This window comes from Pagrus pagrus, assembly GCF_965226575.1.
Source record: "Pagrus pagrus genome assembly, chromosome: 12".
Taxonomy (NCBI): domain Eukaryota; kingdom Metazoa; phylum Chordata; class Actinopteri; order Spariformes; family Sparidae; genus Pagrus; species Pagrus pagrus.
The window spans coordinates 18,314,136-18,333,378 of record NC_140196.1 but is presented as its reverse complement, the minus strand read 5'-3'; the positions used below and the strand labels follow the sequence as shown (position 1 = coordinate 18,333,378).

General features: G+C 41.6%; 1 protein-coding gene across 2 annotated transcripts in view; it reads left to right on the top strand.

Moving 5' to 3' along the window:
• kirrel1b (kirre like nephrin family adhesion molecule 1b) overlaps positions 1–19,243 on the top strand; it is an 84,915-nt gene that overhangs the window by 38,371 nt on the left and 27,301 nt on the right. For both annotated transcript variants that reach the window (XM_084370213.1, XM_084370212.1), the window contains exons 2-4: positions 11,761–11,910; positions 17,237–17,386; positions 18,757–18,914. In XM_084370213.1, the coding sequence (XP_084226339.1) occupies positions 11,761–11,910; positions 17,237–17,386; positions 18,757–18,914 (458 nt within the window). The remainder of the gene's footprint in view (positions 1–11,760; positions 11,911–17,236; positions 17,387–18,756; positions 18,915–19,243) is intronic.

Genomic DNA, 19,243 nt, shown 5'->3' with positions numbered 1-19,243 from the left:
TTAATCTCAACCCTGAAGCAGAGTCTCAACTCCTGAACAACCCTTTTTACGAAGTCAGGACTCATCGGGCTGTCTGGAGGGGGCTGCCCACAAAGTCTCCGGTGGGTTCTCACAGAGATAGAAGTGCAAGAACACACACACACACACACACACACACACACATACACACACATACAGCATTCACCCATGCACTTGGTCTAATTTTTATCGAATGCAACATTCACAGCATTGACCTGCTCACTCATACGCACTCGCTCTCACATGCACCAGAAAACACACATACACACAAACATACCCCCCAATCCCTACTCCTTGCGCGCACACACACACACACACACACACACACACACACACAGACATACTCACACACACAATTGCCTTCTTCTTCTCACATGCTTTTTCACTCCGTGCTCATTTGATGATGTTAATGCTAGCAGACATGTACAGTGTGCTCTAACAGCGGAGGGAGGGGAGGGTGTGTATGTGAGTGTGTGTGTGTTTGAGCCTGCGTGTGCAAGTGGGTATGTGCAAATGCGAGTGTGCGTACATGTGTGTGTACTTACCGCTCTTAAAAACCAATTAACAGCGCACAGCAGCAGCCGCCCCCCTCCTCCAAATGAAGAGGTGAATTAAACATCACCAAGACCAGATGGAAAGAAATCAGAGAGAGAAAGAGAGAGGTATGAATAATTGAAGACAGAGGGGATCATAAAATAGGGGGAAATAAAACTGAAATAAGAGATGAAATGAAATGTAAGAAAGCAGAAGTCAATTAGAGAGACTGAGAGAGAGCTGCAGGGAGAAGCAGATAGGAAGAGAGGGGAGGGATTGCTGCGAGTGTGCGTGTGTGTGTGTTTTTGTGTGTGTTTGCAAGCATGTGCGCACAGTGTTTGTGTGCGTCTCCCCTGCCTGCTTTCCGGAAAAGAGTCAACCAACACAACCCAGTTGTTTGAAGTCCACAGCGGCATAATCAGGTTGGTTGCAGTGTAGTGATGATTAGAACATGTTCTCTCTCACGAAGCTGAACTTCAGGAGGACTGAGCGCCTTTCTGTACGAGTTTGTGTTTCTATATGCGAGTGTGTGACAATTAATAACTTTTTTTTGTGCGTACCGCTTACATGCAGATCGCAAATGGTGGCAGTGACAACTTCACGAATGATTGGTCTCTCTGAATGGTCTCTTGCATGCACGTGTGTGGCTCACACAAGTATGGTGTTTGTTTGAGTAGTGACACATGTCAAAATTAAAGTGGGACCAGACAAGAATGTCTACAGCCAACACACTGTGCAATCAACATATATGTCATAATATGTCAAAGCAAAAAAAAAGAGTCTATTTCTAATTTCAATAGTGAAGAAACAATCTCACGTGCTAAATCAAAGCTTTTATTACCATATTATCGATGTAATACAACATTTTGACCCTCTTAGATACACACAATCTGATATCGCAGTGTTGATTTTGTTCCTGGAATGTCATTGAAGCTGACCAATCACATTTTTGTGAAGTCAAAGCTTAGCGACTCAGGGAAAAAGACCAGAAAAATAAGTTTGTGGGAGAAATCATCCTTTGAAACAGGTGTTTAACGTCGTGAAAGATTTTAACCCCAACCAAATTTTCCCAAACCTACCCAAGTTTTTTGTTGCCTTTTTGTTTCCCCCAACCAAACAGCAGCAGAAAACTGAAAAAGAACGGAAATAACAATAGGTGAACTTAGTGTAAAAATAATAGCCACCGAACACCAACAAGAGTCGCAAAGCTATGACATCACAACAGTGTGATTGGTCAGTGATGGCCCCATAACAACAAACAGGACGAGTTTGTTATGGGGAACATAACAAGGACATACAGGATATTTAGATTTAGATTTTCACATCACAACATGTCTTACTTTCATAGTGTTGACATCAGTCCCAAAAGTAATAATACCATTGTACACACTGAGTTGAACACGAAGGATGAACTGATCCATTATGTCAGATTGGTATCATTGCCAATTTAGATAAATACAGTTTCTACTACATTAATTTCATCATGAAATTTTGTATTTCCACTATCGCTGACATTTATTCCATCATAAATTTGGTGAGAAGAGAGCACTGGCATTGTTGCAGCAAATACCCTGAGATGAGGTATCAGTCTCCCCTCTCCCCCCCCATCCTACTTTAGTGTCATGTGGATGTTTTCTTTCCATGGAAACACTTTTTTTTTGCCTCCAAAATTAACTGGTTTATACAATCAGGCTAAACTGTTTTGCTTGTTTATTATCTCTCTGATCATCTGATCACTGAGAGACGTTGCAGTGTTCCCAGATCTCAGCAGACACTCTGGAAATGACGGACAGAACTCTGAAAATACGACCCAAGCTGTAATAAACAAGAACGATCCTTCAGTACTCTCCGTACATCAATGGACTGTACTGTTTGTTCCTTGTTTTAATCTATACAGTATCTTGTGATCACATGTGATCCTTATATTTATGTCCAAGCAGTGTCACTCGTTAAATGTATATATTTACGTGTGAGTGTTTGAGTGTGTGATGTACAGTATGTGTGTCGAGGCAAAGTAATAATCCTGTGCTTGCATCCAGCTGTGCTGTTTTGAAGTGATTTTAGGGAGTGTAATTGAGTATATTTGTGTGTGAGTGAGTTTAGATTTGAGTGTATTCAACTCTGCGGGCATTTGTGTAAATTTGTGCCATAAGTGTGTATACTGTGCGTGCGTGTGTGTGTACTTGTAAATCATGCATGCAGTTGTCTTCGTGACTTTAAGCGGCGTCTGTGCGTATGAGAGTGTATGAGACTCTGTGTCTGCACTGTAGTAATTGCCCCTGGATGAGCTTGACTGTGCGTGTTTGTGTGCGAGTGTGATTTCCAATAACTGCTCGGGTTACTCACCATCTCCTCTGCGGTAGACGTCACGCTGCTCCTCTGTTCTGCTCCGAGTGTTTGTGAGGGGAAATAAAAACAGCGCTTGGTGGCAGAGGGGACACTGGGAAATCACTGCGCTACTGTTTACAGCAAACACCGGGCGAGTGGGGACGCACCGTGACAAACTTATGATGTCTGTGTCTGTCCCTCTGTGTCTGTCTCGCTGTCTGTCCGTCTGCTCGCGTGTTTGTCTCTGTCAGTTTCATGCTGTGTGCTCGGGGCGTTACATGAATGATATTTCCCAAAACATTCGAATAAACAAGGCAGCGGTAAACATGTCGTCCCACAGGAATGATGCGCTCGTCCCTCATGGCCAATCAGAAACAAACAGGTCGCTGTATTCTGACCTTTGTTTGTAAATGCTGGAGGGACACATGGCTTTGTAATGTGACACAGAACTCAGACTACTTTTATTTGTGTGTGTGTGTGTGTGTGTGTGTGTGTGTGTGTACTCTGCCATGTGTGTTAAAATGCGTCTGGCCTCCCTATACTGTATAATCCACTGCAGACCTTAATGGACCATACGTGTATACCTAGAAGGAAGTCAAATGCAGCAGAAACATTCAGAACACTAATTAATAAACAATCTAATAAGATGTAATGATGCATTAAACATTGTTGCATGCACATCCACTGTGTCGATCCTGTGTCTGTCTGTATGATTAATCTGTCTTTTCTCTGCTGTCATGATGACATGCTTTCATGCAACACTTTTCCCAGCTCGCGCTTTCTGTCATCTAAAACTAAGCATCCAGACCAAGAACAGCCCAGTGTTTAAAATAAAAGAGGCACAAAAACGTTTCGTGAGCACTGCGTACATGCAGATTCCAAACTGTGGCAGTCTCACGTTTTACAAATGATCATCACTCATAAATTGAGAGTCCGGAAAAGCTCTTTAATGCTCAGGCCTGGTCACTGGTATGGTACTTATTTTAATTCTGGAAAATCTAAGATCACTGAGGGGAAGCCAACATTTATAATGATGTCGACATAAATGATACAAAATATTAAAAGATAGAAATAAAACCATTAATTAAACAAATACATGAATACAGTTCATAAAAATCAGTTAAAACTGGTACAAGCAGAAGCTGATGGTTTATAATCATGGATTTAAATTCACCAAATGATTTTAAAGTGTTAATTTTTAGGGTGCTTTGTAAAGTGTTTCAGGTAGTCAGGGCAAAGAAACTAAAAGCAGATCTTCCAAGTTCAGTAAACGTCAAGGGACTTGCAATGAAATCAGTCATTAGACTGCGGACCAGAGGACCAATGAATTATTAAAGGGGCCACTAACCTTTAAAATAATGCACTGGGACGGCCTTTGGAGATCATTTTGTCTCGGGCACAGGCACGACTAACAGTGGCCTGAGGGTAACTTCCCAGTAAGGAACATTTAGATAAACAAATGCAAATGCCAATCATGTCTCACAAAGAAGACCACCCAAATTTTGGTACAAGGTACAATGATAAGTGCTTTAAGCGTCATTAATAATAAACTTAAACGATAAATAGAGGAAATTATCTCCGTGACTTTGAAGGCACAAAACATTTTACAGTCAATCACGTTGACAATCATTCATCATTATTGAAGTAAATGGTAGAAAAACTGCATTCAGTTTACAAAACAATCTCCTGAAGCCTGGTTCAAATATTTTTTCAAGGCAGTTTTGTGATTGGTTGCGGGCCCCCTTTGCATCTGCACTCCCACGCAGTCGTCCCAGTCCTATGAACGGGTGCACAGCATTTAAAACACGGTGCTGTTGTCTGTGTGAATGCGGGCTAAATCTGTGTCTGGCCTACTGCAGTTTCCAATTTGAACATTTTGACACTTAGTATTATAACGACTAAATGATGAAAGCTGAAAACATTTTACTCAATTGTCATGGTTGATAATGCTATTAAAGCAACAAAATCCTGACGCTTTGGGTTGGCAGCTTGTTGGACCCAAAGCGTCGTGTGTTTAATGACCTTGGGATGAGACTCAACCGTCGACTTATCTTTCTTTCAGGAAGTTATATTTTGTTGCTTCTAGTTCAAAGAGCTTCTTTTGACCTCTTGTGCAGTGACATGGAACCTGAGCCAGTAATTACTCAGAAAAATGTCTCCTCAACAAAAACATTTCCCTCTTTGAGAGTAGTGTCAAAAGTTTTTTGCAGGGCTGAGGATTTGTACAAGAATGATTTTAATGAACCTTCCCATTTACTTCAAAGTTTGAGTCGACTAGTAAGGCAGGAAATGTCACAAAAGTGGAACTCAGCTACTACAGAGGAGCCTTTATTCCTTTCTATCAGTCTTTCTGTCTCTTCATCCTCGCTTTCTCTTCTCTCTTCTATTTTTCTGTGGTTCTCTCTTAATCTCCCCCCCCCTCCCTCCCTCCCTCCCTTTCACACACACTCAAACACACACACTTTTTCACTCTTTTCTCCCTCTCATGCAAACACCTTTTCTTTTTTACTCTCCTTTCCACACTTTGCCCTTTGCTGCCTTTTCAGAAATGGCAAATATATGCACACGGCATACATAACACAACAATGACAGATATGTATGCAGGCATGCGTGTAAACATGGACAATACTCGCAGACACACACACACTTAGACACAGTGTGCTCCCTCCTGCCTGAGAGTGGTGTGCGGTAGTTGAAATGGGAGCGAGCTGTAGCCCGGAGGCAGAGCTTGGACATGAATACATGGAGAGGGGTCAGCGTGGCAGTTTTTGGGGGCGGGGGTTAGGAGGATGAAGGCTTCAGGGTGTGGAGGACTGCAGTTTAGGGTTACAAACCTCACAAACTGTCCTTTCATTTCCACATATTAAGATTTGCTCGCAGGAGATTGTTTTTGACCTCTGGTGGCTTATCGGAAGTCTTCTGCTCAACAGTGGGCGCTTTCTTCAATGAATACTGCGACTGTGACCAGAAAGTCCAGAAATTTAAATATCTACAGTCTTATTTTATGTTTCTAAGTTCTCTCCTTTTCTTAATCACCTGAATTCCAACAAGTATAATTCAAGAGAGGTATGATTTGAGTGATTTTTATCAAAAAATATTCCTAGAATAGATTTCTTTCCCTTTCTTTCGGATTCTTGAACCAATCAAAAGCTTTCGATTTGCTCGGAAAATGTGAAGCTACCTGTTAAGACTCACTTCTGTCAATCACTGCAAAGACAAGTGACACACAAAAGGGCATCAACATTGCCAGAAACGAAGGGGGGAGGTCTGAGTGGTGTACGAATTGAAGGACTGTGAGTCAGACTCCAGTCTGGGGTTTGCATCCAGACCAGCTTTAGGCAACAAATGCACTTTGGTTAAGGTTAGAGAAAGTTTGCGGCTTTGGATACATGTTAGTTAACGTGTTGTACCTAAAGCGCCAGTATTTGACAATTTGAGTCTCAAAAATCAACTTTTAACCAAGTGCTGTGAGTGCCTGGGCACATCATAAAAACATAAAATAATGGTGTAGTCACAATCGCAAGGCTGGATATTATGACAGAAAACAAAGGGTCAACATTTTACTGATACGTTCAGTCTCAACATTTTTGTTGTCCTACCTGATATGTTGATTAATGCCCGACAATGACACACTATGAGTTTTTTATGTATTCTTGATGGTATTTCAGAGTTTGTAACTTACTGGAAAGCACAAAAATGTTGATGACTCATCCTGAACATGTGCTAATTTTGCATCCACAGAAACTCCTTCTCAAATTTTATGACGCTGCCAGAGTGGAGTGTTGCTGAGGGCCGGGCCTCAATGATTACTGTCCATAAACCCATCTTTATAACTTGTACAAAAACAAGGTTCAGGTTGATTAATTTAGCCTCCATTGTTTTGTATAGAGAGAATATTTCTTAATGTCCTCTGGCTGCTCTTCCTCATCTCTCTGTGATTTACCTGTTGGACACAAATCTTTGCTTGTTGCTGACCTCTTACTACTGCTGTGCATACTGGCCATTAGCTAGAAGTCCTATAAGCTGACTCAACCATGGTGTGCAAGCAGCCAAACCTGGCAAGAAAACCACCTCGGTACTGTATTCCCTGCTTTTAAACTGGACTCTGTCGGTCTCAGAGCCTTCATCTTGTACCATTCAGATTGAAAAGCTTTGCATGACAAGTCCCTCCATAGCTGCATGTTTATGTGAACCAAAAAGCACTCTGCTAGTTGTCTCAAGGGAACTGTAAACCATCTAAAGCCTTGTTATCAGTTGAGTGTAACAGGTTGACAACAAATGAACTCATGTCAACAAAAGTCTACAAGCTAAGATAGAGATAACGTTGAGAACCCTCACGCAAACCAAAAGCCTGAACGTTGGAATAAGATGTTTTTGTCTTGAACTTTCAGTAAAAACTTAGTGTTGAAGCACACTGACAGTCCTGTAACAGCGTATGTTCCTTGTATCTCGATATCTAGATTAGTTTCTGCAGTGCATCGGGTCGGAAAAGCATTTCGAGACAACAGCGAACGATATGTTTTGTCATTTGGTTTTGTCTGTCTGGAGAGTCCGTTGTGAGCTACCTTGATCAAATGATGCAACACCGTGAAATGCAGCTGGTGCGTGATGCCCATTAGCATTTTGAAGACGGATCCAAATGATGCCGTTTTTGAAGTCTGATCAGGTATTTAGACGTATGACTTTACCTTAACCGTCACTCCACTGTTAAATATTTGCTCGTCACCCAGGATTTAACCCGCACTTGTTTGAGATCCTGCTACAGCTCATCTATTCCAAGAGGCAGTTTTTTTTCCACTCACTCTTACTACTTAAAAATTTCATAACACAGTGCAACGTGTTTATTTTAGACCTAAATGTTAAGTGTATAAATGGCTTGTTAGATAGTACTTGAAAAGATGTTTAATAAAACTCAGTCTGATGGAAAAAAAAAAAGAGGACACTGTGAACAAAAGATATTAAAGACATTAAGGATAATATGCTTGGACACTGAGGCTGTTATTGTGAAGCTCAGTCTATTGTACCACTGGGTCATTATGCAATGAGAGCAGAGAGAGAGAGAGGAAGAGAAGATATACCTAACATCATCCCTCAGGGTAATGATGCAGGGCGGCAAGGATGAAGGGAAGGAAAGAAAGGAGGAGGTGGAGGAGGAGGAGGAAGAAGGAGGCTGGGAAAAGAGATTCAGACAGAAATGCGGAGACAGAAAAAGACAGAAGACAGTGTAGGAAGAAGTGAGGATGATAGAAGAACAGGAAGAAAGAAAATGTTGGAAGATGTGGACAGTGACTGAGATTGAAAGGGAAGCAGAGGGATGCTAGAGAGGCGGAGAAGCAGATAGATGTTGGTGAAAGACAGGAAAAGTAAGAAAGAGGATGAGAAAATGAGGATTGAGGAGTAAGAAAGAAAACAAAGGCAATGGCGGGATGTACAAAGTTAGGTATGAAGGGACACAGAGAGGCAGCAGGGATGGATAGATGGATAGATGGGTAAACCTGGAAAGAGAAAGAGAAAAAGGAGTGATGAAAGAGAAGGAAAGAAGGAAAGAGGAGAGAAGACGTGAGCACATGGGAGAGGAGATAGACAGGGAATTTTAAAGTGGAGGGGGGCAGAAGAGATAGAGGAAGTGTGTGTGTGTGTGTGTGTGTGTGTGTGTGTGTGTGTGTGTGTGTGTGTGTGTGTGTTGAGGGGGGAGGAGGAGGAGGAGGAGGAGGGTGGGTATCCCGTAGGGTTAATTACATCTCTGTTCTCTGTCAGTGCGGCTCTCTCCTCCGCGATCTGAGTCCCTGCTGCAGGCTGACAGGCCACACAGACACACACACACACACACAGACATGCACACTAATATATACCCACACGCTCATAAACACAGATAAATACACACTCATCAATGCACATTCATATCACGACACACAAACAGAAATGTTCTCTGTCTCCTCCTTTTTGTCTTCCTGTCACTATTTCTCTTCTCTCTCTCTCTCTCTCTCTCTCTCTCTCTCACACACACACACACACACACACACACACACACACACACACACACACACACACTCTATAACACGCTGCAGTCTGTCCCAGGAGAACATGCGTTGTTCTGTTCAGAGTTATACACGAAGAAGAGGGCCCTACTTGTAATAGCTGTTAATTTTGCATAAATCATGCATAACATGACCCACATGTAAATCACTCATGTCAGCAGGATATCACATCCCAGTAGCTTCTTCTTCTTCTTCTTCTTCTTCTTCTTCTTCTTCTTCTTCTTCTCGACAGGAAACAGTCTGTATTTCCACTGTTTTGTCTCTGCTCCTCTGTTTGTCCTGACTCCTACTGATGAAAGAGAAAGACGCACAGTCTGTTCCTGTCAGGTTTGAGGAAATAATGAATGTATATTTGGCACCTTCATCAGGGGTGTCTAATGTCTTATTAATAACTTTATTACATTCTTCATAAGTAAAAGTGTGTAAATAGAGGATCTGCCTGTCATGACTTGTCTGCCGTTGATTAGATCGACCTATTTTATCTAACTTTTGTGTCTAGTTGGAGATAAAGTAAGACATTGAAAATATCGTGTAGTGTATCTGCATTGGATTCTGGTATATAGGGGCTTTTTTTTCAAAGTTGTAGAGTTTCTATGATCAACTGGTGGCCCGTGGGCCGAATGCAGCCCTTTAACAACCAAGTTTTAATGGTTTTGATTGTTTTGTTAGTAGGTCTATTAGCCCATTTATTAGTTAGATCTGTTGCTGAGCACACAAATATACTTATTTCATAAAAAAGTTGTAACTAGGCTGTTCAAGCAGGGGGAGTGTATGGTAGTCAAGGGGTTGAATAGGCCTGCAGTAGAAAGAGACTGGTCCTCTCTCTGCTCTTCAAACAACAACAGACTAATAAGAAGCAGTTGCCCTTTAATTTGGTGAGGTGACACAAACAAAAAAGTAAGAATATTTTAAAAGTTAGGTTACACAATGATTCACAGGTACAGATGGAAGAAGTATGAATGTGAAAACCCAGAAAAGGAATTAAAGCAAGCAAGAGCATCAGTGAAGTGTCTCAGAGATACAGGTCTTGAGATTAGATTTAAAACACTTGAGTATACTCTTCCAGTTGCTTCTATTGTCCAACCAACAGTCCCAAACCAAAATACTTTTTATCGACGATCATTAATCACACAGAAAAGCAGCAAATCCTCACATTTACGAAGCTGGAACCAGGAAATGTTTAATATTTCTGCTTTACAAAGGACGGAAAGGATCGATCAATTATCAGAATAGCTGGCCAATAATTTCCTTTTCATTTGATCGAATAATTGACTATCTGTTGTAGCTCTAGAGATGATATTTCGACCACAAATCATCCACTTTATCTTTGGGCGCAACCAAACAACACTAATAAAGTGTCTCTGAGGCAGATTTTCTCTTTTAACTTCAAACGGAGAGCCCAGCTATCAGCTCCCAGTCACAGCAGTTGTCTTCTTGATTTGGCATTCAAAAGGAAAGTTGATGAAACATCAAAGTGCTTCCTGTGAAGTCTAAAGATTCCTGTTTTCATTAAAGGAGCCTTCTGCACAAATAACATGACAGGTCGTGTAATCCTCCTGACAAATCAGCAAATCTCCCTGTTGTTTGCACCTTTGTGGTTGAATCCCGCCGAGACGTGTCCCTCAGAGCCACGGCCGACTTTATTAACCAGTTTTGCCTTAATTAGCTAATAGGATTGTTTTAACCATGATCCAAGAACAGAATAGCCCACGGGAAGACAAACACCAACTCTGTGGAAGTGTGTACGTGTGTGTATCCTCAGCTGTGTGACTCAATGTGAGTGAATGACTCAGTGAGGTGTGTGTATGTGTTTGTGTGCGCAGATTGGGTGTGATTCAATGTTGCGTGTGCGCGAGCGCTTCTGTTTGTGTACGAGTCAGTGTGTTTGTGCGAGTGCGTGTGTCATCTAAGGCGCCACAGTCTCCTTCCCTGCCTTAATTAACGCGCCTTCTTGCAAGACTTTCTCGGGAATATGAAACAATTTTACCTGATGATGCAAACAGCTGAAAACGGCGCCGGGTTAGTGCCTCGCCTCCTCACCTGACACTTTCTCTTTATGCGAGAGCGTTAATGTATGCGGGCGCTACACTTGTAGTTTTTATATCCGTGTATTTTAGTGGCGCTGCAATAGCCAAAAGGCTTATTTTGCTGGAGGAAATGTGTGTGTGTAAGCAAAATCCTTTGTACTGTGTGATGAAAAAGAGCAGGCTGTATCACAGCTTGGCAATGATGTTCTTGCTACACAAGTGCACTTACACATCCATGCAGGCACACACACACACACACACACACACACGCTTTCACTCACACATACCCACGCAGAGACACACATAAGCCTCAGTGAAGTCCAGGGAAAACTTGAAAAGGGGGCAAGTAAGAGACAAAACAGAAGCAGAGGGCACAGAAGAATGACAAATATGCAAATCCGAGCAACTGAGCTCAAGGTCCAGTTAAAAAGAGAAATTATTAGAATGATTCTCTAAAATGAAATCTGCCGATTCTCTGGTGTCCCTCCATTCGGCCAATGCATATGCGCACGAACACATTCAATTCTATTCAAAGCCCAACTGTCCCGTAAGAGAAATTTCACTCACAGACACGGTTTGTATTAAAACGCACTCACAATAAAAACACATAATAAAAGAGGACAATAAAAACAGCCTATACACAATAAAGACACATCACAAATCACCCCAACAGCCACCGTATGGACAAGTAGAAGTCGATAAGACCGAAGAGGGACTGTGTAGTTCGATACAGTGCAATAAAAGATGGCAGCTCATGGCCAGGTCACAATGAAAGGAACTTAAAATTGATTTCCCTCTCTGTCCCTCTGTTGCAGTCTGGTGCATTCGCTTCTCCCAGGAGCCCGCGGACCAGTCGGTGGTGCTGGGAGAACGGGTGGTGTTGTCCTGCGTGGTCTTCAACTACAGCGGCATCGTCCAGTGGACCAAGGACGGCCTGGCCCTCGGCATCGGAGAGGGACTCCGAGGTGAGGGAGGGGGAAAGAAATCCTGTCATGGGAGAGAGGGGAAAAAAAAAAACCCTTGCAGCTTCACCGAGCTGCAGGGATCAAAGTGGAGTGAAGAAGGGGGAATAACTCAGCTACGGTTTCGGTTCAGTTTTGACTGTAAGAACCCTGACAAAAGCTATTATGCCTGAAAAGTGTAGGGGCTTTTTAACATTAAGGGAATGAACACTGAACAGAGAGGGAGAGAGTGAAGAGCCAAGAGGCGTGTGAGTGACAATCTGGGCAAAAATGAGTCCTGTATATCATGCTGAATTAGAGAAAATCCCTCACAACGCTGACAAAAGCAGACGCACATTCGCATTTACATTCTAAGCTGACACGCACATCCAGAATGACTTAGTGTGAGTGCAACAGTAGAATACACTTCATTTCAGAGATAGGAAAGCATCACATGCAACCAAAAGTGAGGAGAGTCAGAGGGTCAAAGCCACAACAGACATTTTTTCTGTATTCGGGAAACTCAAAGTGCCAAAAGAAGAGAAGGAAAAAAGGCAAAAATGTCCCTCTCCACTGACCTCCAACCCGTTTGGCAAAAATATTCAAACAAGCTTTTGACCGCTGTGACTTACCGACTGCTGCTATTGAAATCTTATGACAGCTGAGGCTGATAGCTCTTACTCTTTGCCAATGATACATTTTGGCAAAATATTTCAGTAATGAAAATGATTATAGACGACTTTTACTGGTTGACCGATCAAAAAGTCCCTGAAACAGAATTGAGAAAACTCCACTGAAGGATGATTATACAGTTTATTAAGCTGTTGTGTTTTACATCTGTGAGAAGAAGTAGTGGTGGAGGAAGTACTCAGATATGTTATTTATATTTTACTTATGTATATGTTGCAATAATACCATGTCAAAATACTTAATACAAGTAAAAGTCCTGCATTCAAACTTTGACTCTTGTAAAAATAAGATCAAGTATCAGTATTAGCATCATGATATACTCATAATACCAAAAAGAATGCAGAATATCCAATTTCAGAATAATGTTATACTGCATTAAATCATTGGATAGAATTTATCGAAGCATTAATTAACAGTACAACACTTTAATGTTGCAGCTAGTAAAGCAGCTGGCAGCTTTAATGGATTCATACACTATTGGCTAGTTAAAGATAACCTTTCTGCATTAAAATGTCTGAAAACCACTCAGTCTTTGTTATATGTATTGTTGAGTTGTGTTACATTAAATGTTTCAACAATGTTCAAACCTAGAAATTTGTACTTTTACTCAGGTACAGTAAGATTGCATCTATTCCATGGTGCACTTCCTGTCGCAAAAGAGTTTTAATTCATTACCTCGTCCATAAACATTTCTGCCTGGCTGGTTTGTTGTCTTTTATCCATCAGTGGCATCTGGTATCTTTGATACTGAGCAGGATTGCTGTGGGTTTTCTGCTCTGCATTTACTTGCGCGATCAAACTGTGAGAAGGACTCTGACATCTTGGTTCTTATTTTGAATCTGTGACACAACCAATGGCACGCAGAATACATTGTTTTTCTTATATTAATTCCAAACATATGACAACTAATTCATATTTTCCGCAAAAAGACGATCCTTTCATCACCTGCATGAAACCATACTCTAAACTAATTCCACAGAGTGTACAAAAAATGCACCTATCCATAAATCGTATATACGTCAGATATTTTCTTTCATGAACAATCTAATAATGTACTTAGCAGAAAGCACATTGGCACTCACATGCTTTGTGCCCTTTCAGCTCTAAACCATAAAGCAAATTTCTCATCACACTGTAAATTAATCCACAGAGAGCCACACAGACAAACGTATCACATACACAGCCACCCACACACACATTCAGCCCGCCCCCGCACAAAACACAGACACATGCACACAAGTGATAAGCTGACATGTGATGTGAATCTTGTGTTCAACTCAATTAAATTCACAGGTTCAGTAAAGGTCAGCATGTCTCCGTCTCCCCTCCTTCTTTTTACTTCTTGCTCCTCCGTCTTTCAAACTGCAGCTCCATCATCACTTGCTTCATGCGTTTCACAGATCCCCCTCCATTGTTTATCATTTTTCTTCCTCTCCTCTCCTCGCTCTCCCTCTCATCCCTTCCTCCTCCCTCTCTCTTTCCGTCGGTAATGCTCTCTTTGTCCTTGTAGCCTTTTGCGAGCGTGGTCCCGGCGACAAACACACCGGCGTTTGATAAACATGTTGTCCTCTTTGTCTCTTTTTGTCTGCCTTACAGCCATCAATCATCACCTTCTGTCCATTATTTATCCTTAAGTTGTCGGTGCTGCCGCTTCTCCCTTCATCCCTGACAGACTGTCTCTCAATCTTTTGCTTCTCCTGTTTACGCTGTGAACATGAAGCCGGCTCCTCTGTGTATAGAGGAGAGCAGGTTTTTAATATTTTCACCGACAAATAATATTAATTTGTTCCGATCTAACGAGGTGTTGTTGGTGCATGAAATATGACATATGAGAGGCTGTTGTTCTGTGCCCTGTATGATTTTATACAGCTGTTGATGACAGTGTGGGCGTGCAGATTGTGCTGTAAATTTATACCTGCAGTTTGCACACCCACACACACGCAGTAGATGTGCGTTCATTCACCGTCTAAAACTGTTTCCTCGACAATGTGCATCTAAATATAATGTGCATGAAATAGAAAGAAAGCCCTTTAAATGTGTGATTAATGTATGGCAACATGTGCATACAGTATACATATGTGTATCATGTTTACTTAAAGCACACACGCTCATCTACTCACTACCAGCAGGCATCAGTGGTGGTAGTTTATTGTTCGTCTTCAACCTCCTCCTCCTCCTCTTCCTTCTTCTCCTTCTCCCTCTCCCCGGGGTGCTTTCACCTCTGTGGTTGCTATGCTGCGAGGTGCTGGAGTGGATGATGTAATCTCCACTAATACTTTTGTCCCCCCCCACCCATCCATCCACCCACCTTCCTCCTCTCCGCACCCCAACTGCCTGCCTTTGCCATCTGAATCCATGATGTCATGTTAGGATTGGGCACGGAGGATCAATGAGTGCCCCCTAGTGGGACGTCACGCTCAATTATGTCTTTGTCTGAGAGGCGAGGGTTCAAACAGAGAGAGTAGGGGGTGTTGTAATTGGAACGGTGCTGCCTGTAGTCGTGCAGTTTGTGTTTCATACAGGAACTGATGTGACGATAGTGTATATGTGCCAATGTTTGATCAGTGTTTGTCGAAAAACCCCTGAGCTGTTTATCTCTGACTGTATTGCTGCGTGCGTATTTATACTGTGTGTGTGTGTGTGTGTGTGTTCCTGCATTCATTACCTTTCTCTGTGTTGTTTGTGTAAAGGACATACTATCATCTCCAGACGCTCCGGTTATTCCGACAAGGTCTTCAAAACTTCTGAAATAAATGCTATTAATGCTAAACGCTATCTGTGTGTTAAGATAAAAAGCTTTGACATTTCCACATAAATTCGAGTCCCATTTGCTGCTCTCGGTCTCTGATTGATGTAATTGTGATTCAGCTTTTATCCATTTTCGTAAGGGCTTTTACGTTTGCTTTATCTTGTAAACATGTTAGGTGTCAACAGAGGACAGAAACACAGTCACTGACGCTGAATAACAGAAGCCGGCGAGAAGATGTATAATTGTTTTCAAAGGTTCCTCTTTGCTTTAAAGTTTTTGTTTTCCAAATGCAGTCTGAGGAATTACATTTTAAAGGGTTAGTTCACCAAATTACTGAAAAAAATGGGTTTATGAGTTTGTATCCACCCAGATAGTTTGGCTCTATTTATGCTACAACCCTAATACGATGGAGTAGAGCCCCTCTGATACTGGATTGTTGTGGCCAGTACCGATATTAGGGAGTAAGAAATTATGATATGTCGATATATTGCTCCATATAGTTATATACACTGAATAATCACATAAAAACACATTTTCTGCAATGTTCCATCACATGTGGTTATCTAACACTTGTAGCTAAGATATTTAGGCTGGATATTTGACAGTTTCACAAGAAACTTGTCCAAGATGACATCAGTGTACTGAAACAGGAAATGTGTTACTTATTACCAAAAGCATCTTTTTCGACATTATGTTCTGTCAAAAGAAAAAAGTTTCATATTGTGACCATCTGACATCACATACCGTACACCGATACTGTTATATCTGTGAAAGGCCAACCAATATATAGGTCAGGCTCTTCAATGGAGATGAATGGAATTTTGTTTGTGCAAAACAAAACAAAATAAAAATGGTCTGAAACGCTCTGTTTAAGCTCCTGTCTCTTTAAGGTTGCCCCTCCTGAATACCCAGTCTGCTCTGATTGGTCAGCTCACACATGCCTGACCCAGCACCCCTAACGACAACAGAGCAGCTGTGATAAATCAATATCTCCAGTGCCAAACTAGCTGCTTGTCAGTCAAATGTGTGACACGGTGACATAGTGTGATGTCATGAAGTCATGGAATTAAAGGCGGGGCTACTGTCAAGGGGTTTCAGGACAAGTGTTATCTGTGGGATAAAGGAGCTTCTGTTGGTGTGGACTTTAATCTTTTTAACTTTCAAGATCTTCAACATGCATACAAAATCCTAAGAGCATAACAGGTCCGCTTTAAGTTTTACTTTTGGCCGCCCAAGGGAAAACGTTTGGTCACCCCTGATGCAGGTGAACCACCCCGTTATATAAACTACATTTCTTTTCAAATTCTATTATCTGTACTTCACCAGCCTAAACTTTTTTGACTGGAGTTGAACATTTCTGACAGCTAAAATTTACTGTCGGTAAAACTCCCCACAGATTTTAAGACATCCCTCAAAACAAAAAACTATCAGCATGGGTGAAAATGCCAGCTCTAAAATGTGAACCTGGCGCCACCATTCCCCTGTGGATTTAAATTTTTATCTAGTTTTCTTCTAAGTAGATAGAAATAAAGTGTTTTGTTCCAAAACCTGAAATACCCACCTGGATGCATCACTCATTGTTTCTAAAATAAAGATGATATTATCCTGAGACACAGATCAGTTGTGAAAGCGGTGCCATTATGATGACTCATGACTGTAATAGCGGTGTGTAATGTGCCTCTTCCTTCATGACCTTCTGTTTTAAAATGCTTTCTGGCATGTTTTCCAAGTGACTATTTTTAAATTACATTCAAGAAGTTCTTTTTCCAAACACGTCAGGCTTTTCTGACCTGCAAAATAGCATGCATGACTTGTAGTTGAGCTAGAATGAAACTTCAACAAGTGCATGAATCAGAGAGTGCGTTGTCTCTCCAACTATTTAACTGTGAGCCTGGTGTGTGTCTCCTGCAGCCTGGCCCAGGTATCGTGTGCTGCGGTCTCTGGACATCGGCCAGTACAACCTAGAGATCTCCAATGCTGAGCTGTCCGATGACTCCCTGTACGAGTGTCAGGCCACAGAGGCCGCCCTGCGCTCCAGGAGGGCCAAACTCAATGTACTCAGTAAGTGAACTCTCTGCACATACATTTATTTTATTTGAACCACCATACATGTAGTCTGAGAAGAGGACCTTTTCATTCCAAGATGCCAGAGATGATTAATAAATGTAAGAATGCCAAGGTGATACTTGTCCTTTTGAAGAGCGAGACCAGGAGATACTTTACTGATGAGCCAACCCAGTCGCAAGATGTTGCAAGTTTACATTTCTTTGGGTTCAATTTTCTATTTTATGATGAGACAATTCTGTGTTTATGGTCTGGATGGGTTTAGCCACAGACACCACTTAGTTAGGGTAAGGATAAGGTCATGTTTTGGCATAAAATACCTGGTTTTGTTGCTACAAAGCAGGCTAGACATGCCGCAACGTCACGTTAAAAAACACTCAATATTGTTGCCACAAAGCATAGCTAGAGATATCCAGATGTCTCATTAAAAGCACTCCGTTTTTGTTGTCACACAGCGGAAAGTTGAAATGGAAATTGTATTGCATTTAAATGAAGGTGAGCTAATAAATGTAAAATGAGCATGATATTTCACGTATTGTAGAAATGTCAATATGGTACATATGACACATACAAAATCAGAAAATCTTTGGCTTTTCTTATCTGATTCCATCAGCCAAATAGTCATCCTCCTTGGCAAGTTACCCTCCAGAGTTTCATTGTGGCAAACAAAAACAAATTATATGGTCAAGCAACAGAAGAATCCAAACTGAGAAATATCTGAGCAGCTGTTTGTGTAACTTGGAGGTTAGAAAATCCAGTTTGTTTTGTTGGTGTTTGTGAGCTTGGTTCTAAAATCTTCTAGCTCACAAATGTGGATGAAATAGCAGATGGAGAAAGTGTTGGACAAACACCATAAAATAACAGGTGTTACATTGTTTTTGAACAACGCCTATTCCAGCTAGTTACCGTGGGCATCTTAACTTCATCTTAAATGAAGCAGGGAGTTGTTCTTGATGTTGAAATACTGATGGATAGGAAGAATTGAATGTGGAAGGGAAACAAAGTTTTGGAAAGGTATGTAGAAATTGCAATTTAGCAACAGCAAAGAGGTTAAAAGTCAAGCTGTCATAACCTTCTTAGGAAATAGCTGGACAGCAGCGTCTCTGTGGTTTCATTAAAACCACATTCTCTATTTTAAAAATACAGCCTCATTTTAAGTATGATGATCAAGTTTCTGGACGAAATCTAATTTTTTTTTCAGTTTTTAATGGGTTTTATTGGCTTAAGAGGTAAAAGAAATCATGAATTCACGCTCTGCTATTAGAAAGATGTTACATCACGTACAGTAATTTGTGAGTGTGTATGGATTTGTCTGCATGCTTGAGTGGATTTGCACATTTATAGATTTTTGTGTGTTTCTCCTCCAGTCCCCCCTGAGGACCCGGTGGTTGATGGATCCCCGGAGCTCCTGCTGATGGCTGGGACTCCGTACAACCTGACCTGTGTGACCCGCGGGGCCAAGCCTGCAGCACACATCCAGTGGACCAAGGATGGAGTCGCTGTGGAGGGGGCCTACCAGTCCACGGTGACTCACACACATCCATGAAACACATTTACAAGTCATGCAAGAAAAAGAAAAATTGCACTAAAATGAGATCTGCATTCTGAAAATCTGAGTTGTGTTCCTGCTTTAAAAGAGTGTAAGACAAATTGCAATCTGCTCCTCAGTAACAGCCACTCTCAGTCTGTTTGTTGTTTGTTTATGCTTTTTGCCGTGGGCACTGCGCAGGGGAAATACAGTATGTACACCTCAGGCCGCACATCACCCCTGGAGTCCTGCACCAGGGAAATACAGTATGCAGTGCACGCAGTGTGGTAGACACAGTCAGCACAAGACTTCCTCGGTTCTTGGTT